The 19,106-nt window shown below is 44.9% G+C and overlaps 2 protein-coding genes across 2 annotated transcripts in view; one reads left to right on the forward strand and one right to left on the reverse strand.

Moving 5' to 3' along the window:
* The window catches only part of ITGAE (integrin subunit alpha E), a 63,960-nt gene that overhangs the window by 7,745 nt on the left and 37,109 nt on the right, over nucleotides 1-19,106 (reverse strand). Inside the window, exons 17-27 of the mRNA XM_055307104.1 lie at nucleotides 18,395-18,525; nucleotides 17,473-17,639; nucleotides 16,293-16,421; nucleotides 12,117-12,190; nucleotides 8,192-8,324; nucleotides 5,813-5,911; nucleotides 5,199-5,278; nucleotides 4,405-4,479; nucleotides 3,861-3,924; nucleotides 3,671-3,778; nucleotides 275-331 (exon numbers count right to left, since the gene is read on the reverse strand). Coding sequence (XP_055163079.1) covers nucleotides 275-331; nucleotides 3,671-3,778; nucleotides 3,861-3,924; nucleotides 4,405-4,479; nucleotides 5,199-5,278; nucleotides 5,813-5,911; nucleotides 8,192-8,324; nucleotides 12,117-12,190; nucleotides 16,293-16,421; nucleotides 17,473-17,639; nucleotides 18,395-18,525 — 1,117 coding nt within the window. The remainder of the gene's footprint in view (nucleotides 1-274; nucleotides 332-3,670; nucleotides 3,779-3,860; nucleotides 3,925-4,404; nucleotides 4,480-5,198; nucleotides 5,279-5,812; nucleotides 5,912-8,191; nucleotides 8,325-12,116; nucleotides 12,191-16,292; nucleotides 16,422-17,472; nucleotides 17,640-18,394; nucleotides 18,526-19,106) is intronic.
* On the forward strand, nucleotides 281-3,648 carry HASPIN (histone H3 associated protein kinase). The gene has a single exon (XM_055318117.1). It carries the CDS (start codon nucleotides 530-532, stop codon nucleotides 2,879-2,881), a length of 2,352 nt encoding a protein of 783 aa, XP_055174092.1. The 5' UTR covers nucleotides 281-529; the 3' UTR covers nucleotides 2,882-3,648.

Here is a 19,106-nt window from a genome sequence, read left to right on the forward strand (position 1 = left end):
GGTTACAGTTAGCACAGTCCCTTTCTGGGTGGAAAAGCTGAAAAGCTTAACACTTAGCAGCCGGGGCACGTTAAGGCCCCCCGAAGAGAGGGTGTGAACGCCTCAGCGCCCGCCCTGGCTCAGGCAACCCGCGAAGGTCCGCAGCTACCTGACGCGGAGAGCCGGCCGAGGCGCGCCTGAGGCCAGCCCGCACCCGCTTCCAGGAGTAGCCGGCTCTCGTCACCCGCTTCGGGCCCTCCTCCGTCCCTCAGCCTCTCAGGACGGCCGCACTCACCTGGGCACGATCGCTCCCACAGACTTCCTCCTGACCCTGCTTGCACACAGTGTGGGCCTGAAACGAGAGCCAAGCCGAGCGGGGAAGAGGACGCAACGCGGCGAGCCCGCCAGCCGCGCTCCCACCAACCCCGCGAGCCGTCGTGATGCGCAGGCGCCAGGCCGGACGCTAGGACCCGGCAGCCGCGCCGGCCCGCCCGTCGGCCTTAAGGAAGTCTCGCGGTGTTTGCATTTGAACCTCGGGCGGGTACCGACCATGGCAGCCTCAGTGCCGCTACCCCGGAATCGGCTCTTCCGAACGTACGGGAATGTGGGCGGCGGGAGGCCGCGGCGGCGGCCGGACCGGGCAGCGGCGCAGTGGTTCCCGCCGCAAGACCGGAAGCGTTTTTTCAGCAGCAGCAGCAGCGACGCCAGCAGCGGCGGCCCCTCGGGGTCTATAACTTCCGACGATCCCGACGATCCCGACGACCCTGACTTCCTCGGCCTTCCGGCGGGTCCGCGGCGCAGGCGCCCGGGCGGCAGAGCCTCCAAGGACCAGCCGAGTCTGATCGCGACCCCCCGACGCCTCAGGCTGCGAGCCCGGCCCCCGCAGAAGTGCAGCACCCCCTGCGGCCCGCTCCGCCCGCCGCCCTTCCCGAGCGACGACCCAGGCCGCCCCAGCCCGGACCTCAGTGCGTGCGGCCAGCCCGACGACGGCGGCGAGCTGGGCACCAGTGCCTCCCTTTTCAGCAGTCCGGTCTCTCCCGGCCCCGGCCCCCCATCCCCGGGAGACAGTGTCCTCTGCACCGGACCCTCCGCCTCTTTGGATGTGGCCTCTGAAGTCCCGGGCGGCTTGCACCTCCCAGCAGCTTCCCTGGACACACCACCCCTCCACGGCTTCCAGGAGGCAGCAAGAGGAGGCAGGTTCACCAGGTTGGCCCACCAAGCCCGTGCGAGCGTCAGGTCAGCTCTCTTTAATATTATGGACTTTGGAAACTCTGAAGATTCTGAGTTTGGAGCAGATGGGAGGAATATGAGGGGGTCTTGCTGTGAAAAGGAGCAGACAAGGGGGAGTCTGGAGAGGCCAGGTTTATCAAACATGGGTAAGAAGAGGGCCACAGGCCACGACTCCTGTCAGGAGGTGAGGTCTCCAGGGGCTGCCCAGATGGACTGTGAGGAGGCTGACGGTTTCAGGAGCTGTATTGTATCTGGAGAAATCAACAGGCCTGAGAGAACCAGGCCTAGGCGAAAAAGGAAACTTGAGGAAACAGTAGAAACCTCCCTTATCCATTGCCACCAGTTTAAGAGCCAAAAGATGGAAAAAGACTCATTCCTCACACAGGACCTGACTCACTTACAAAACTCCTGCTCTTGGACCAAAGCCAGGGCTTCCTTCAGTCTCCACAAGAAGAAGATGGTGACTGCTGTGTCAGAAGTATGCAGCAGCCACACCATTGCCAGTTCTCTCTCTGGGTCCCTCATATCTGAATGTTCAAGCCCTCCTGTTACGAACAGAACAAATAGTGCTCTATCTCCTTGGCACTACTCTTCCATGTATTTGCTAACCCCCTTAAAGACACTACATGTCACAGACAAAAAAGCATCTGATGCTGCAAAGGTTTATGGAGAATGCAGTCAGGAAGGTCCTGTCCCCTTTAGCTATTGCCTCTCCACAGAAAAACTTGAGTGTTGTCAGAAGATTGGGGAAGGGGTGTTTGGTGAAGTGTTTCAAACAATTGTTAACCACACACCTGTTGCCCTAAAAATCATTGCTATTGAAGGACCAGATCTAGTCAATGGAGCCCATCAGAAAACTTTTGAGGAAATTCTGCCAGAGATCATCATCTCCAAAGAGTTGAGCCTCTTGTCTAATGAGGTATACAACCGTACAGAAGGCTTTATTGGTTTGAACTCCGTGCACTGTGTTCAAGGATCTTACCCTCCCTTGCTCCTCAGAGCCTGGGACCATTATAACTCAACTAAAGGGTCTGCAAATGACCGGCCTGACTTTTTTGAGGAAGACCAACTCTTCATTGTACTGGAATTTGAGTTTGGAGGGACTGAGTTAGAGCAAATGAGAACAAAGTTGTCCTCCATGGCTACTGCAAAGAGCATTCTACACCAGATCACTGCATCCCTCGCAGTGGCAGAGGCATCACTGCACTTTGAGCACCGAGACTTACATTGGGGGAACGTGCTCTTAAAGAAAACCAGAGTCAAAGAGCTCCGCTACACCCTCAATGGGAAGACAAGCACCATCCCCACCTATGGACTGCAAGTCAATATCATTGACTACACCCTGTCACGGTTGGAGCGGGATGGAATTGTGGTGTTCTGTGACATTTCCATGGATGAGGACCTATTTACAGGTGAAGGTGACTACCAGTTTGAGATCTACAGGCTAATGAGGAAGGAGAACAACAACTGCTGGGGTGAATATCATCCTTATAATAATGTGCTCTGGCTCCATTACCTCACAGATAAGATTCTGAAACAGATGACCTTCAAGGTTAAATGTAACACCCCTGCCATGAAACAAATGAAGAGAAAGATCCAGCATTTCTATAGGACAATGCTGAACTTCAGCTCTGCCACTGACTTGCTTTACCAACACAGACTCTTCAAGTAAGCTGGAGGTGCCCTACTGCCCAGACAGAGGGTACTGGTCTTAAAACCTCTGATGCTATTATTTTCAGTCTCCATTCCCAGAGCAAAGTGGAATTCCCATTCTGAATGTTTCTGGGAATTAACAAATGTTCTTTAAAAATAAACTATGCATGGGAACAAATAATTACAATTTATAAGCCTTCTTTTTGTCAACAGAGTCCATTCTATAAATGCCTTTTTATATATATTAATTTTTTTACCTTGACATTTCATGTATCCTGAGCAAAAAGAAAAACAAAATATTCAGGAAAGCCAAAGGCCTCAACTTTCATACTGATCAGAACCTGTTGCTGTAGGTATCATAAGGGAAACATACTACAGATGGAGAGTCAGCTGAGGGCGAAGAGGCTATAGCAAACCAGAGACAGAGACAGACTGGAGGGAGGAAAGGAAGATGGTAAATTTATAGGGAGAAGTTCAAGAAACAGCTCCTGTTTATCAAGCTTATTTGCCAATCACAAAGAGAAGCAAAATTTATCAGTTTTTCAAAGGGCAAATGAATGTCTCCATGGGTATTAAGAAGGTTTGAATTTTTGCTAATTTTTTATCGAGGGAAGGAAAATAAGTGTTGCTTTAAGAGCTGAATGGTTGATATTTCTTGTGAAGATGATTTTGGCAATTTACTCCTAATGTGTTCCCAGGTTAACTAGACTTAGTTTTACTCCTTTTCTAGAACTCTGGTTTTATACCTTTGAGAATCCACAGTCACTCTGGAAAGATGTGATCATGATAAAGAAATATCTCCAAGTACCTGAATTTTTGTAAGGTTTCTCACTCTTATGAACTGGTGACCTTGTAATGTGATTGGAATGCAAATGTGCAGCTTGAATTCAGCTCCAAAGAGATTTTCCCCATGTATCTACAAAATAAAATCAGAGAGTGGGAATTCAGGTGTTGTTTTGCCAACTGTAACTTTGCAATAATAAGCATTAAATACTTACGTTGAAGAGGAATTCTTTATAGACAGAAAGCCCCTGGCTTGTGTTGATGTACATCACTGAAGGTCTGCAAATGAGAGGGTATTTGTTAGGCCTCAAGGGCCCCCTTCTTTCAAGTGAGCCTGAATGCTACCACCTGGGTACACTAGGACAGAGGGCTCTAGGTCCTTAAGAAGAGTCAAGGCTGAGTATCAAAATGTAAAGTGGTGGTAGGGCAGTGTGGGTCAGGTGGAATACTTGGATTCTGTGCCTTTGGGCTGGTTCTGTGTCTGATTAGTAGTCCTCGGCGGCCTTTTCTCCTCCCTTCTCAATCCCACAGCTCCTCTTGTCCACTTGTTAGCATTATGTCAGTGATCTTTAGTATTGAGACCAGTTAGCCCTGCTCCTCCTTTGATCACTACCCAGAGGATTTCTAAGGACCCAACTGTTAGTGCCCCAGCAATCAGGAGCAGTCCAGGTTTTAAGCAGGCTCCCATCAGCGCTAGGAATGTCCACATCCACCCTGACCACCTGAAGCTACAGATGTCGGCCCCTTGGAAGTACTTACTTGGGCAGAACTGCAATGAAGACATGCTTGAATTGAAGGCTGATCTCTCTGACCAAAGACCTTCTTTCATTGAAACTAGGAAATAAGAGTGTCAGTTGACAGCATACCCACTTTGTATATAGCTGTTTATATACCTTGGCTTCTCAGGGTCAATGAGGGTCAGTCAGATAAGATGCTTGAAGATAAGTAATTAGAGTGCAGAAGATTTGCTAGAAGACCATACTTGGAGAAACACTGATTTTAAAAGGGTTTCTCAATCTTGAACAAGAATGACATTTTGGACCAGATAATATTTTTTGAGAGGCGGCCTTATACTGTACGATGTTTACGACCATTGCTGGCCTCTAGCCACTAGATACCAGAAGCATTCCCTCATCCCACAAGTGGCAACCAAAAGTATTTTCAGGCATTGCCCCCAAGGGGCAGAGTCATCCCCATTTGAGAATCCTTCACCAACATTATACCCTACCCCCAATACACAGAAGCTTTGCAGATGAAAGAGCTTCTCCAGAGTTAAATGAACCAGAATTAGAACTTATGTTCAATTCTCATTTACCAGATCATACTGTAGTTTTGTTCTGTGTGTCAATAAAAGAACATTTTAAATATCTCTGAAAACAAGAAGGGAAAGCCAAGTCACTGCAGCAGCAGATTATTTCTGTGGGTTCACTAAGGCCCTTCTTCCTGGGCAGCGATGGAGCTCTTGGAGCTATGGAGTTCTTACACATGCACGTGGGAGGGAGACTTCTTCCAGAGCCACAGCCTGGGCCTGCTGTGACACAGGAACTACTTACTTGGAGACAGCCACAGTGATGTTAGCTGTCCTCTCTGGAAAACCATTCTCCTCTAGCTGCCAAACTACTGAAAAGTTTCCCTATGGAAAAAAAAAGAGAAAGAAAAGGTCATTTGATTCTTCTCTATGCCACTCACAATTTAAAGTGCTTCCTACTAACTAAACAGACCTGGGAAACAATTCATAGGCCTCACATTTTTGTAGCACAGCATGAGCCTCACTATTATTCCACATGAGCCTCACAATGTCATTACAGAGTAAGCAGGGCAGACAGCATTATTCCCCTATTACAGTTGAGGAAACCACTTCAGAGCTTTACCACAGCACAGAGGTCATCAATGGCAGATGGGGGACTCACCTCAACTAGTAACTTTGGGCCTGCTGCTCCTCCTATACTACTCCCAGCTTCACACTGCTATATGGGGGTGAGCCAACAGTTTATGGCTATATTCCCCACCCCACCACTCCCTACTTTGAGAGCAAATTTGGCATCTCTAAGCTCTGCTATGGATTTATTACTGTAAAGAGAAATGTGGAGACCACAACTAAGATTCAGTTGAGATGTAGGAGACACCACCTCCAAGTTAGCAAGAGTCAGCTAATCAAAACACTCACAGATGACCTCCTGAGAATAGGGTGACCAATCTTGCAGTTCATGACCAGCACAGAAGCATTTGGCTTAGGATCATCACACTGAATGTCTGGAGAAGGAGGCTGTTAACACAAAGAAGACACTATTCTTAAAGAGGAAGTAAGGGAGCAGTTTCCTCACACCATTTCAACAAACATTGACTGATTTTCTACATGCCAGACATCTGCCAGGAGCTTTGGGACGCAAATCAGATTTGGTCTCTGTCTTCCTCCCAAGCTAGGCAGGAGGAATCAGTAGTAGATGGTTGAGGAACTTTTAAATACAAGGCCTAAGGAGTGGTTCTGTGAAAGGTACAAGGAAAAACAATATTGAAAGAGGTGAAATCCAACAAGGAGGCATCTGTAAAGTCTTCATGGGGAAGGAGACATTTGACTGTACCAATGCAAACTTAACATACTGAGATGGGCTGGAAGGTAAGCATGAGCCCAACACTGCCACATAGCCTTTCTCAACCAGGGCTCCTCTACTGGTCCACTGACTGTGGAAAGGTGAATTCAGTGACAATTTTTTTAATTCTCCCAAGGGTAGCACAGCACTAGTTCCACTATAGAAGCCTATAATTTCATTATTTTCATATATGAATTCTTGTCCTGTCCCTAGCCTAAGACCCTAGGGACAAACCTAGCTTGAAAAAGCCAGGCTGGGATGCCTGGGTGGCTCAGCAGTTAGGTGTCAGCCTTCCAATTCAGGGCGTGTTCCCGGTCTGGGGTTTGAGTCCCGCATCAGGCTCCCGCGAGGAGCCTGCTTTTCCCTCTGCCTATGTCCCTGCCTCTCTCTCTGTGTGTGCCTCTCCTAAATAAATAAAAATAAAATCTTTAAAAAAAAAAAAGAAAGAAAAGGCCAGATTTACTGACTCCTTACAACGAGGAAAACTGCACTGTGGTATGTCTCACCAAACAAAAGCAAAGACAATTATTAAAGGATTCTGGGGAAGGTGGAGTTCAGGCGATAGAGAAGTAAAGCAGAGGGATCCCTGGGTGGCTCAGCAGGGTTTAGTGCCTGCCTTTGGCCCAGGGCATGATCCTGGAGTCCTGGGATCAAGTCCCACATCGGGTTCCCTGCTTGGAGCCTGCTTCTCCCTCTGCCTGTGTCTCTGCCTCTGTGTGTGTGTGTGTGTGTGTGTGTGTGTGTGTGTGTCTCATGAATAAATAAATAAAATCTTTATTTTTTTAAAGATTTATTTATTTATTTATTTATTTATTTATTTATTTATTTATTTATTTATTTATGATAGACATAGAGAGAGAGAAGAGAGGCAGAGACACAGGCAGAGGGAGAAGCAGGCTCCATGCTGGGAGCCCAACACGGGACTCGATCCCAGGACTCAATCCTGGGACTCCATGATCACGCCCTGGGCCAAAGGCAGGTGCTAAACCGCTGAGCCACCCAGGGATTCCCCTGAATAAGATCTTTAAAAAAAAGAAAAGTAAAGCAGAGTTTTGATGGGCTCAAAGTAAAGCAAGGTTTTGTGTGTAAAAGGGTCAATCAGCATCAGGTCTGGACCCAGGGATTCATTTCACTGGGAAACTCTTAGGGTGGATTTGTAAAGTTGTGTCCAGAAGTGTGTTATCTGAAGATCTGCACCTCAGATGGAAAATGAGACTACTTCTCTTCCAAGTGACTTAATATTCTCCAGTCAAGTGAGATAGTTTCATAATTACAGACAGAACTTCAAGCAGCAGAGTTTTCTGATTGCCTATGATTTTAGAGAATATTTCTCAGTGTTACAATACTTCACAGCTGTAGGATGCCCTTGGGAGAAACACTGTTTCCTGTTATCTTGCAGCTGGCTTTGGGTCTGTGACCCCAGGCTAATGAGTAGCAGGGCAAACTACTTTCCCAGTGCAGACTCTTGTTTTAGAAATTCTTTCCATCTCAGAACCCTGGTTAAGAAAGGGTGCAGGCAAGAAGCAGTGACGGCAGAACAGCAGCACTGAAGATTCTGTAGGCAGAGAATAGTGTGACTGGGCTCACAGCACAGCATGCAGTTGGATTGGAGGGGATTCATCTCATCAATAATAATTTATTGGATGGACCAGGATGAGACTGGAGGCAGAGAGACCAGTTAGGAGGTTGCCATAAAAAAAAAAAAAAAAAGCAGGTGGGAAGCCCGGGTGTCTCAGTGGTTTGGTGCTGCCTTCAGCCCAGGGTGTGATCCTGGAGTCTCGGGATTGAGACCTACATCGGGCTCCCTTGGAGCCTACTTCTCCTCTGCCTCTGCCTCTGTGTGTGTGTGTGTGTCTCTTATGAATAAATAAATAAAATCTTAAAAAAAAAAAAAAGAAGGTATACAGGGGGGAAAGCCATGAGTGGCATGTTTCCAAAACTGCCATCATAGTTACCTTGTGTATCCTCTTAAACTGTAGGTTTCTGGGGTAACTCAAATCCATGCTCGTCATGTAGGAATCTTCCCCAGAGTTAGTTAGGTTAATGTTCATAGTCAGCTCCTTTGTGAGACCCACCACCAATTCCTGTCTGCACAGTGTAGGCAAATAGATACATGTTACCAGTTTATTTAATCTGTAAAAACTTCAATGCAGTACAATAGCACATTCTTAACTAACTCCTTAAATTGCCTAAAGGATACATTTAGCCTAGATTTTCTTCCCCTCAACATAAGCAAATGCCTGGACTGCCACACCCACCTCAGTTGCTGTATGAGATGATAATGGCTACCATTTATTTGGTGCTTACTATATGATATGCTAAATGAAATCCTTCACATCCTCAATTAATCCACATAATAATCCTATAAAATAGTATGGTTACTCTCCATTTCATAGAAAAGCAAACAGAAGCCAAGAGAGTCTAACTCATTTGCCTAAGGTCTAGCAATCCCAAAAGAGGGTTGGGAAAATTATATTTAAATCCTCTTTCTACTTCCAATTCAGTGCAACCCTAGGCAAGACACTTCATGAAACACAAATTCATACATTTTGCATATAGTTATGGAGTACTTTCTCTGTGCCAGATACTTCTGCTCAATACTGAAGATTAGTGGTGCATGAGACAGGTACGGCCCCTACCCCTTTCTTGGCCTCAGCTCTCCCATCCACAAAATCATTCAGGCCCTTCCAATTTAAAGATTAGTTTAAAACAATCTATTCAGACTGGAGAAGAGAAGACTTGGAGGGTTTGTGAGAGCTTCCTTCAGTCGACAGAGGTGCTGTGGGGCCCCAGAGGATAATACTACTGTCCACAATTGAGCTTTACAGAAAAACATTAACAATACAAAGAAAATCTCCTAGCGGGCAGCCCCAGTGGCTGGGTGGTTTAGCGCCGCTTTCAGCCCAGGGCAGGATCCTGGAGACACGGATCGAGTCCCGCGTCGGGCTCCCTGCGTGGAGCTTGCTTCTCCCTCTGCCTGTGTCTCTGTCTCTCTCTCTCTTTCTCCCCTCTGTGTGTTCTAGTGAATAAATAAATAAAATCTTAAAAAAAAAAAAGAAAAGAAAAGAAAATCTAGCCATCTGAACTGTTCAAAAACAGAATATGAAGCTCTGGGAAGCAATGTGACATGTGTTTTGTTGTTATATTGTTTTTGTTTTATCATAGCTGAGAAAAAGATAGATGAGGAGGGGGTCGGGAACCGAGACAGCTGGAGCCTGCAGTGGAAATCCTGGGTAAGACAGTAGTGGTGGGGATACAGAGAGGGGACTGAAGCCAAATATGGTAACAAGAGCAACAGAGAGAGGGGTCAAGGATGAAGGCTGAATTTTCATCTCAGATGACCAAGTGGTGCTATTCATGAGAGAGAACACTGGAAGAAGACCAGAGGGTGGCAGTCGACCAGACAAGTTCAGTCAAGGATATAATGAGAAGTACCTATGGCATAACCAGGTAGAGATGTTGAGGGCAGCCCCAGTGGCGCAGCGGTTTAGCGCCGCCTGCAGCCCAGGGCGTGATCCTGGAGACCCGGGATCGAGTCCCACGTCAGGCTCCCTGCATGGAGCCTGCTTCTCCCTCTGCCTGTGTCTCTGCCTCTCTCACTCTCTCTGTATGACTATCGTAAATTTAAAAAAAAAAAAAAAAAGGTAGAGATGTTGAAACATCTATTGGATATACTGTTCTAGAGTCCAGGCCAGGAGAGGGATCTGAGAGCCACTGGAATATTTCACAGGGATTCTTAACCTGAGGGCCATGGACAGTTTCAGAGGGCCCCAAATACAAACACTTACATATTCACATATGATCTTCTAGGGGGAAGGGTCTGTAGTTTTCCTTAGATTCTTTAGGAGATCTATATCCACAAAAAAGGTGGAAAACACTGAAATATTTAGATGCTAAAGATTAGACTCAATACTTTGGAAAAAGAAAAGACTGCTTTCTATTTACACTAGGGGGCAATGGAGGGCCAGTTGTGTGTGTTCTATATGTCACAAGGAGTTGGCTGGGAAGGAAGTTCTTGGCTGTAATTAATTCCTGTTGGAAACAGCTGCATCTGTTTATTAGGCTGGATTCCAAAGCACTCAAAAATCTTCAATTGGATTCTTAGTAATTGATATGAGCTAGGCCATCCAAAGTCCTACAAATTTCTATGAAAAGGCTTACCAGGACTCAGGCAACAGTGTTCTTCCCCACAGAGGCCAACTCTGGCCACCATGTTACGTATATAACACTAGTAGCTGGGGAGGGCATTTTAAGACCATCTCATGTCCAAAGCCAAACTCCTTATCTCTTCCTCTCTACCCTGCCTTCCAAAATCATCCTTCTAAAGGCTTCCTCAATTCAGTTCTTGGCAGTGCCATTGTTCTGGAGTTCAGTGTGATCCAACAGAACTTTTACAGTAATGGAAATAGTCTATATCTGTGCTATATGTGAGTGTTGAGTACTTGAATGTGCTTAGATCAACTGAGGAACTAAATTTTTAATTTACTTAATTAAATAGCCAAATGTGACTAGTAGCTACTGTACTGGGCAGCAAAATTCTAGATGCTCAGGATGAAATGATGGAAGCCACATTAGACCCTTCTCTTTCACTCCCCACATCTAATCAGTCATCAAATCCTGTGGGCTCTAATTCCAAAATAGAACTACCTTCAACTAAAAAAAAAAAAAAAAAGAACTACCTTCAACTGCTACCACTGTGGCCCAAGTCATCATCACTTCTTACCTGAGTTATTATAATAGATCCTTACTATCTCCCTGCTTACATCTTTGCTCTTGCAGTCTACAACACAGCAGCAAGAACAAGCCTGTCAAAATGTAAGATCCTGTCATTCTTCAGCTTCCTAGTTCACAGTAAAAGCCCTTAAGCAGGGCCTCAGAAGCCCCGAATAACTGTTCTTCCTGCCCTGACATTACCTTTCTCCCTTCCTTATTCTATTGCAACCACACTGGTATCCTGGCCGTCCCTCTACCTCCAACCATGCTCCCAGATCAGGGCATTTGCAGTTGCTCTTCCTGCAGACACTCATATAGTTCATTCCTCAACCTCTTCCTTTGTGCACCAAAACACCACCTCAGTGAGCCCTTTATTGACCATTCGAAAACTGCAACCCACCCCTACCCAGCACTTTCTCCCACCTTCCCTGCCTTTTCTTTCTTTCTTTTTTTTTTTTATTTATTTATGATAGTCACACACAGAGAGAGAGAGAGAGAGAGAGGCAGAGACACAGGCAGAAGGAGAAGCAGGCTCCATGCACCGGGAGCCCGACATGGGACTCGATCCCGGGCCCCCAGGATTGCGCCCTGGGCCAAAGGCAGGCGCTAAACCGCTGTGCCACCCAGGGATCCCCTGCCTTTTCTTCATAATACATCTCATCAACATAAAATTTACCTATTATCTTCTCCTCCTAAAATACCAAATGGCAAGAATTTTAGTCTGTATTGTTTGCTGATGTATCTCCAGCATCCAGTATAGAGTGCTTGACACAGAGGAGATGCTCCATAAGTATTTAATGAATTACTTAGGTAATTTGGTTATGAGGTGAGCCAAGGAAGAGGCTACTCTAACTGAGGTAGTCCTAGGAGCAAGAAACACTGCATTATGAAAACAAAATTATCCAGTGTCAAGAGACCTGGGTTTAAGTCCACCAAATGACCACTGTGACCCCACAGTCCCTCAACTATTGGGTCTGTTCCCTAATCTATAGAACAGGAATACAAATCTCTTGCCTCCCTCATGGTGTGGCTGAGGACCCAGTGAGAAAATAAATGCAAAGCCCTTTGTGGGCCACAAGAAAAAGTCAATTGTGATGAGGGGTTTGCCCAGGTAAGCCTCCAGGAAGAAGTTAATTGCAGAAACTCTGATGACTAGATCCAACTCACTGAGAGATAGTGGTGACCATCTGAAACTCAGCAACACAAAAAAATTTATTCTTGCAGGCCTTCTCATAGGGCAGCTGTAACGAAACAGAGAGAAGCAGGGGTCAGCCCAGGGATACCACCATCGCCATCCCCAGTAGCTTTGCCTCGTGATCTTCTCCTTAGGACACACCTCTTCTTCCTTAGACTCTGAGAAGTACAGGTATGAGCAAGTGAAGTCTAATAGGCTGGGGTTGTGCCCATATGGCCAAGAGAGCTGTGACTGTGACATTCCTTGACCTGTAGGGGATAGGGAGTGTGCTTGCTCTTACAACACAGTACACCATGACTCAGGCCTCTGGCCAAGGCAAAAAATGGAGTGACCTTCATGGAATGGTGGGGGTGACTGTCACATTTATATCACGTGAATTAAGCCACAAGGCTCACAACATACTCCTTTAAACATTTTGGGGAGGAAAACCTAAGTGAATAAAAGCTTCCTTAGTCTTTTTACGTAGAAACAGGAACAGCAGGGGCAGGAATAGGGGATGCTTAAGTATTAACAGGTCAGTCCTGTGAGGTTCTTGTCCACCGTGGCCAGTCTTCTCTGTAGGAAAGGAACTGCATCTCTTTTTTCTTATGAGGGAAACATAGCCAGCTCCTTAATAGGAAAATCTCTGTATTTACATCCCTAACACCCAGTGACCACCTCAACAGCTTCTGCAAAGACTTACCATGGCCTGGAGCTGGAATAGGAGCTCAATGCTAGAAAGGAAACCTACTTCCTGGAAAAGGAGATGCAGTTTGCAGAAGTCAAATCTTGGAGCTCTAATCTGGCTGGTTAATAGTTTGAGGCAGGTTTTCTTGTTTGTTTGTTTGTTTGTTTATTTGTTTTTTAGTTTTACTTTTAATATAGTCAGGTAGCCTGCTTTTTCACCCAACCCCAGTGTAAGAGAGCAGGATTAAACCATGTAAACTACCAGCTAGACTCATTCTTTGGAAACATCTGTGTGCCTAACCCAACATCAAATAACCCCCACCCCCCCACCCCATTTTATTGGTGGAATATTTTTTTTAATCTCTTTTTTGGACCATCAAAGTAATAATTGATTAAGGTAAGAATCATGAATGGATGTTATGTAAGATATAAATACATAATCTCAAAGCATCTCCCCATAAGATAAGTATTAATTACAAAGGAACAAATCAAAGGGTGTGCTTCCTGATGCTGTGCAACTAGAAGGAAACAACTTCACTTCTGTGATATTCCTGCCAAAAAAATGTATAACCTGAATGTAGTTATGAGGAAATATATTCTACAAAATAACTGGCCTGTTATTTGACTCTTTAAAAATGATAAAGTCGGGGATCCCTGGGTGGCGCAGCGGTTTAGCGCCTGCCTTTGGCCCAGGGCGCGATCCTGGAGACCCGGGATCGAATCCCACGTCGGGCTCCCGGTGCATGGAGCCTGCTTCTCCCTCTGCCTGTGTCTCTGCCTCTCTCTCTCTCTCTGTGACTATCATAAATAAAAAAAATAAATAAATAAAAAAATAAATAAAAATGATAAAGTCATTAAAGACAGAGACAGGCTGAAATACCATTGCAGATTAAAGGAGTCTAAAGATAAGTAATGAAAAAATGTAATGAATGATCCTGGACCAGAAAAAAAATGTACTCTTTTGCTATACATGACATTAATAGGACAGCTGGTGATATCTGAATAAAGCTTGTACACTACTAGACAGTAACACTTTATCACTGTTAATTTCCTGATTTTGGTCCTTGTACTGTGGTTTTGTAAGAGAATGCCCTTATTTTTTTTAGGAAATATATACTGAATGGGATGCCTGGGTGGCTCAGCGGTTGAGTGTCCACCTTTGGCTCAGGGTGTGGTTCCAGAGTCCCGGGATCAAGTCCCACCTCAGGCTCCCTGCATGGAGCCTGCTTCTCCCTCTGCCTGTGTCTCTGCCTCTCTCTGTCTGTATCTCTCATGAATAAATAAATAAAATCTTTTTTAAAAAAAGGAAATATATACTGAAGTATTCAGAAGTAAAGAGGTATCATATCTGTGACTTAGTCTCCAAAGGTTGCAAAATATAAGTGTGTGATATGTATATATACACATATGTGTGTCTGTGTGTGTATAATAGCATGAGAAAGAGAATGATAAACAAATATGATAAAATGTCAAAATGGTAACTTTGGGGGAATCTGGATAAAAGATGCATGGGAATTCTTTGGATTATTCTTTAGGTTTTTAGCAAACCAAATATTTCAAAGTAACAAGGTTCTAAAAACCAGAATATATATATATACAGTTAATGATAATCTACTTATTCATGAAATTTTGTTTCATTATTTCTCCTAATCTGTTCTGGATCATCTAACTTGCTGTCAATACAAATTCTAAAAAAAATTTTACAAAATAAATATACTATTAGAAGTTTATCTTTTTTAATTTTTTTAAAGATTTTTATTATTTATTCATGAGAGACAGAGAGAGATAGAGAGAGAGAGAGAGAGAGAGGCAGAGACACAGGCAGAGGGAGAAGCAGGCTCCATGCAGGGAGCCTGACGTGGGACTCGATCCCGGGTCTCCAGGATCACGCCCTGGACCGAAGGCGGCGCTAAACCACTGAGCCACCCAGACTGCCCCCACTATTATAAGTTTAAAATAAAATTTCTTGCCAAACATAATTAAGATGATGATCTTCACTCATAGGGAGGCTGATTCTCCCTCTTCCTGAGCAGATGAGCAAACAGTAACTTGATTATGTTACTGTCTTAATTCTATTTGCTATTTGTGACTGATCCATTGGATATTGGCCAAAATTGAGCCAAAGAATTATACAATTTAATTTATATAGAGCATTGTTGTAAAAATATTAGACAGTTGAGGGGCCCCTGGGTGGCTCAGTCAGTTAAGTGTCTGCCTATCGCTCAGGTCATGATCTCAGGGTTCTGGGGTCGAACCCAATGGTGATGTGGGGGGCGTCCCTGCTCACTGAGGAGTTTGCTTCTCCTTCTCCTTCTGCCACTGCCCTCCCCGACCTCACTTGTGCCTGCTCATTCTCTCTCTCTCTCAGAAATAAATAAATAAATAAATAATTTTAAAAAATTAGTCATGAGTGTCCTATGATTACCTGGAAATAATCACCCATGCTACCTGAAGCTTTTCTGTGCCAGTATAAGCTGCTTTTGGCTTCTTCTTTTTCTTTAACTTATTTTTTGAAGTAGGCCACTGGGTGATGTACACCCAGTGTGGGGCTTGAACTCATAACCCTGAGATCAAGAGTCCCATGCTCTACCGAGTAGGCCAGCCAGGCACCCCTCTTCTTTTTCTTTTTTCTTGAACTCACAACCCTGAGATCAAGAGTCCCATGCTCTACCGAGTAGGCCAGCCAGGCACCCCTCTTCTTTTTCTTTTTTCTTGAACTCACAATCCTGAGATCAAGAGTCCCATGCTCTACCGAGTAGGCCAGCCAGGCACCCCTTTTTCTTTTTAGAGACTCAGTTCATTCCAGCTGACTAGAATTATTACTTTAAATGCTCATGTTGTCACTTTGATCTTGCTGACTTTTCTATATGCCATAAGACCCTCTAAATGAAGACTGACAGAATGCCATGGGGGCCAGGGCCTAGGTGGGAACCAAATTACCTAAGATATCAAAGAATCAGAAAATCTGACTGTTTATTTTGACCTCTGATTTCCCTTAGTTATCCCTTAGAGAAGTTCCCTTAGAGAAGTTTCTTGTGACATTACCTACCTGTCAGGGTACAGGTTTCATAGGCTAGACATTCAGCCCAAAGGTCATGGTCAAGACCTGGGTAGACAGGTGTACTAAAGGGCATCCTGTCTACAGCACAGAGCAGGTTAGCTCCAGTCCAGGCCCCACACAGGACCCCCACCACACCATCATCAGAGACTCTTGCCAAGTCAAACAACATATTCCTATGCATCATTAAATATATAGCAAGCATGTTTTCTGTGAACATAAAGGAACTAACTTTGCATGTGGTTTGGAGACCAGTAAGACCCTGAGCAAATTAACACCATCTCAGGAACTCAGTTTCCCCATTTGAACAGCAAGAGGCCCAAATACTGTCTGAGCCCCCCCCCACTTTAACATTCTCTGAAGTTAGAGGAACAGGTGCTTTTTTGGGGTTGGCTCCCAGGAGATTCTCACTTAGTTGAGTCACCTGGAAGATGGTGAAGGGTTCAGTGTAGAAGTCCAAAATAGGGTGGGGATGGTCCCTCTGGCCCTCCAAGGTCTGGAGTTGGTAGCTGACGTTGACACTGATGTTGGAGAAGTGGTCATCCTCACAGAGCTACAGTTACCAAGTAATGCAAGGTTGGAGTAGCATGTTAGGGAGATGAGAAGGAAAATCATTTTAATTTTGATGTAGTCATAATAAGAAATAAACAATGAAAGTGGTGATTCAGAAGTCATAAGCCTTTTCCAAATAAGCCAACCTGAAGGGAAACTTCAACCAAGTTGCTTTGGGAAAATCTCACTTGATCTGCTAAGGCCTCAGGCCTGATAACTCCTGATGGTTCCTATCCCTTTGGAGGGCAAATGGAAGCCACAGAAGGGAAGAATCATGGTCACATTTATGTTTATAAAGATCTTTCTCAAAGCACACTGGATATATTAGAAAAGTAAAAAACTGAAGATGAGGAGATTGCATAGGGTGCCATTGGCCATTAAGTGAGCCTTTCAGCCATGGTAGGAGCTTTGAACATCTAAGGGTAAGTGAGCATGATTCCTGTGTGGAAAATGTAGCTTTTATTTAAGGAAGGCATAGACTTGCTAGAAACTCTTTCTTAATCCAATTAACACTCTAAATAGACATAAGAACAGATGTGCAGGTAGAAGCATAACATATGAGTTTACTGGAATAAATTATTCTCCTAGGTCCTTCAAGGTCCTGTCAGGCTCTGAAACCTGACAAATACATTTCTTTTATGTCTCTAGGCACCTTTGTCAGGAATAAACCTTTGTAAATGATAACTTTAGTCTTTATTTCTTTCCCTCATTCAATTTTTCTGATATTTATTTATTAAGGGCACTCAGCCCCACTGCTACTACCAGGTGAGGTGAGATGACATGAGGTAGAGGGATTTGTTACCAAGAAAAATGTCAGCCATTAGAGCATTTCCCTTTGTGTCTGGCTTCTAGGAAGCTCAGAGGCATAGTCAGTGTTCAATTTCAGCGGATTTCTTTACTGTGCAGTACTATGACAATTAACACCATCTCTCATACCACTATGTGATTTTTGATCTATTAGGATTATTTTAATTGTCTAATTTGTTTTGGGTATGTATCCTTCCTTGTATGCACACACTCTTCTGGACTCTCTTCTAAATTCCTTCACTTACCTCTCCCTCTGTGGGAATGAGCAGAAGGGGCTCACAAAGACAGGGCACGCTGTCATTCCACTCTCTAAGGTAGCTCTGACAAATTCTCTTGTCTGAATACTGCAGCCTTTTCCTCTGCTTCACCACGTCCACATCCACGGTGAAGTTCAGAATCATCTTTATGGAGCCTAGTAATGAAGACCAGACCTTCCTGATGAGGCTAGGGTGGGTAAGCCCTAGACAGAGGGTCCCTCACCTGCCTGCAGTTCCTTATGAGCCCCTCCTGAGTGGTGTCCCCACCCAGTTCCTTGTGCTGGATTCCTGAGTCTCTTCATTTCAGAAGTATTTTTCTCATGGTCTTCTGGCACCCAGTTAGAGTTGCTCAGTGACCCAGCCCAAAACCCAAAGCAGCACATTCCCAGAGCTGTCAGTCTTCCCAAGGGAAGCAGGGTTCAGAGAAGAGGCTGCTATTGAAGGGAAAAAAATGAGGAGGAAGAATAATTCAGAAAATGGAGAGAGAAACCATAGAGTAAAACCTGAGATAGCAGAACTGGACGCACCTTACAAAGTACCTGGGCCAACTCCCTTACTGTATAGAATAGACGAGATGGGAGATGGAGACATGGCTGCTTTTTTCTGTGTTCTTTCAGAAACTCAATCCAACAACCTTGATGAAGGGATCCAAATCCCCTCTTCCCAGCAGGGGTCAGATGAATCCCTTCGTAATATGGCTTTAACAGTAGGTCACCCTTTCCTGGGGTACTTCCCACTAAAGAGAACCTAATGTCAAAGGAACTAAGTTCTAATAAAGGGATTTCAAGCGCCAGGACTTCATAACATTCCTTGTACCCCTCCCCCTGCAGTCCTCTTTCCCTGTCCCTATTGAAGCCAAAATGGAATGATCACGACACTGGAGGTGGTGGGGAGCTAGGCTGCCTGTTACCTGACTCAGTAGCTGTGGTCCTAGAGCTGATTTCAAAACACAAACTTGCATTCACACTGCTGTTGAAGCCAATGGGTAGTGCCTTGGGAGTGAAAGTCATGGACACGTTCAGGTAAACCACAGGTCTTGAGCTAAACAAGACAGCAAAGAGAACTATGAGAAGTGACCGTAAGACAGACTTCAGTGCTCAGCTTATTCATTCATCCAATGAATATTTGTTGAACATCTCCAATATATGAAATGCTGTTCTGCATCTTTGGGATATAGTAGGGAAAGAGACAAGTCGCTTCTCTAGTGGGAAAACAGACAAGAAGCATATAAGAAGAAATAGGAAAATATTATGTACAGATAATGCTATGATAATAATATAGAATAAGGTAATAGAGATTGGAGGCTACTTAGGTTGGGTGATCAGGATGGCCTCCCGGATAACATTTGAGATCTGTTAACAAGAGCTAGCTACGTGAAGATGAGGGGAACCTCACTCCAAATGGAAAGCACAGCTAGTGCAAAGGACGGGGTGGCAGCAATGAGCTTGGTTTGTTTGAAGAACACAAACGTCAGCGTGACTGGAGCACAGTTAGTGAGACAGAGGGTAGTAATGGGAGATGGGGATGAAGGGATGGGCAGGGCCAGGTCACAGAGAGGGTAGGCCACTGTAAAGAATTTGGGTTCTTTACAGTGGGAGCCACTGAGGGGTTTTAAGCACAGA

Source organism: Nyctereutes procyonoides, unplaced genomic scaffold, assembly GCF_905146905.1.
Source record: "Nyctereutes procyonoides isolate TBG_1078 unplaced genomic scaffold, NYPRO_anot_genome, whole genome shotgun sequence".
NCBI lineage: Eukaryota > Metazoa > Chordata > Mammalia > Carnivora > Canidae > Nyctereutes > Nyctereutes procyonoides.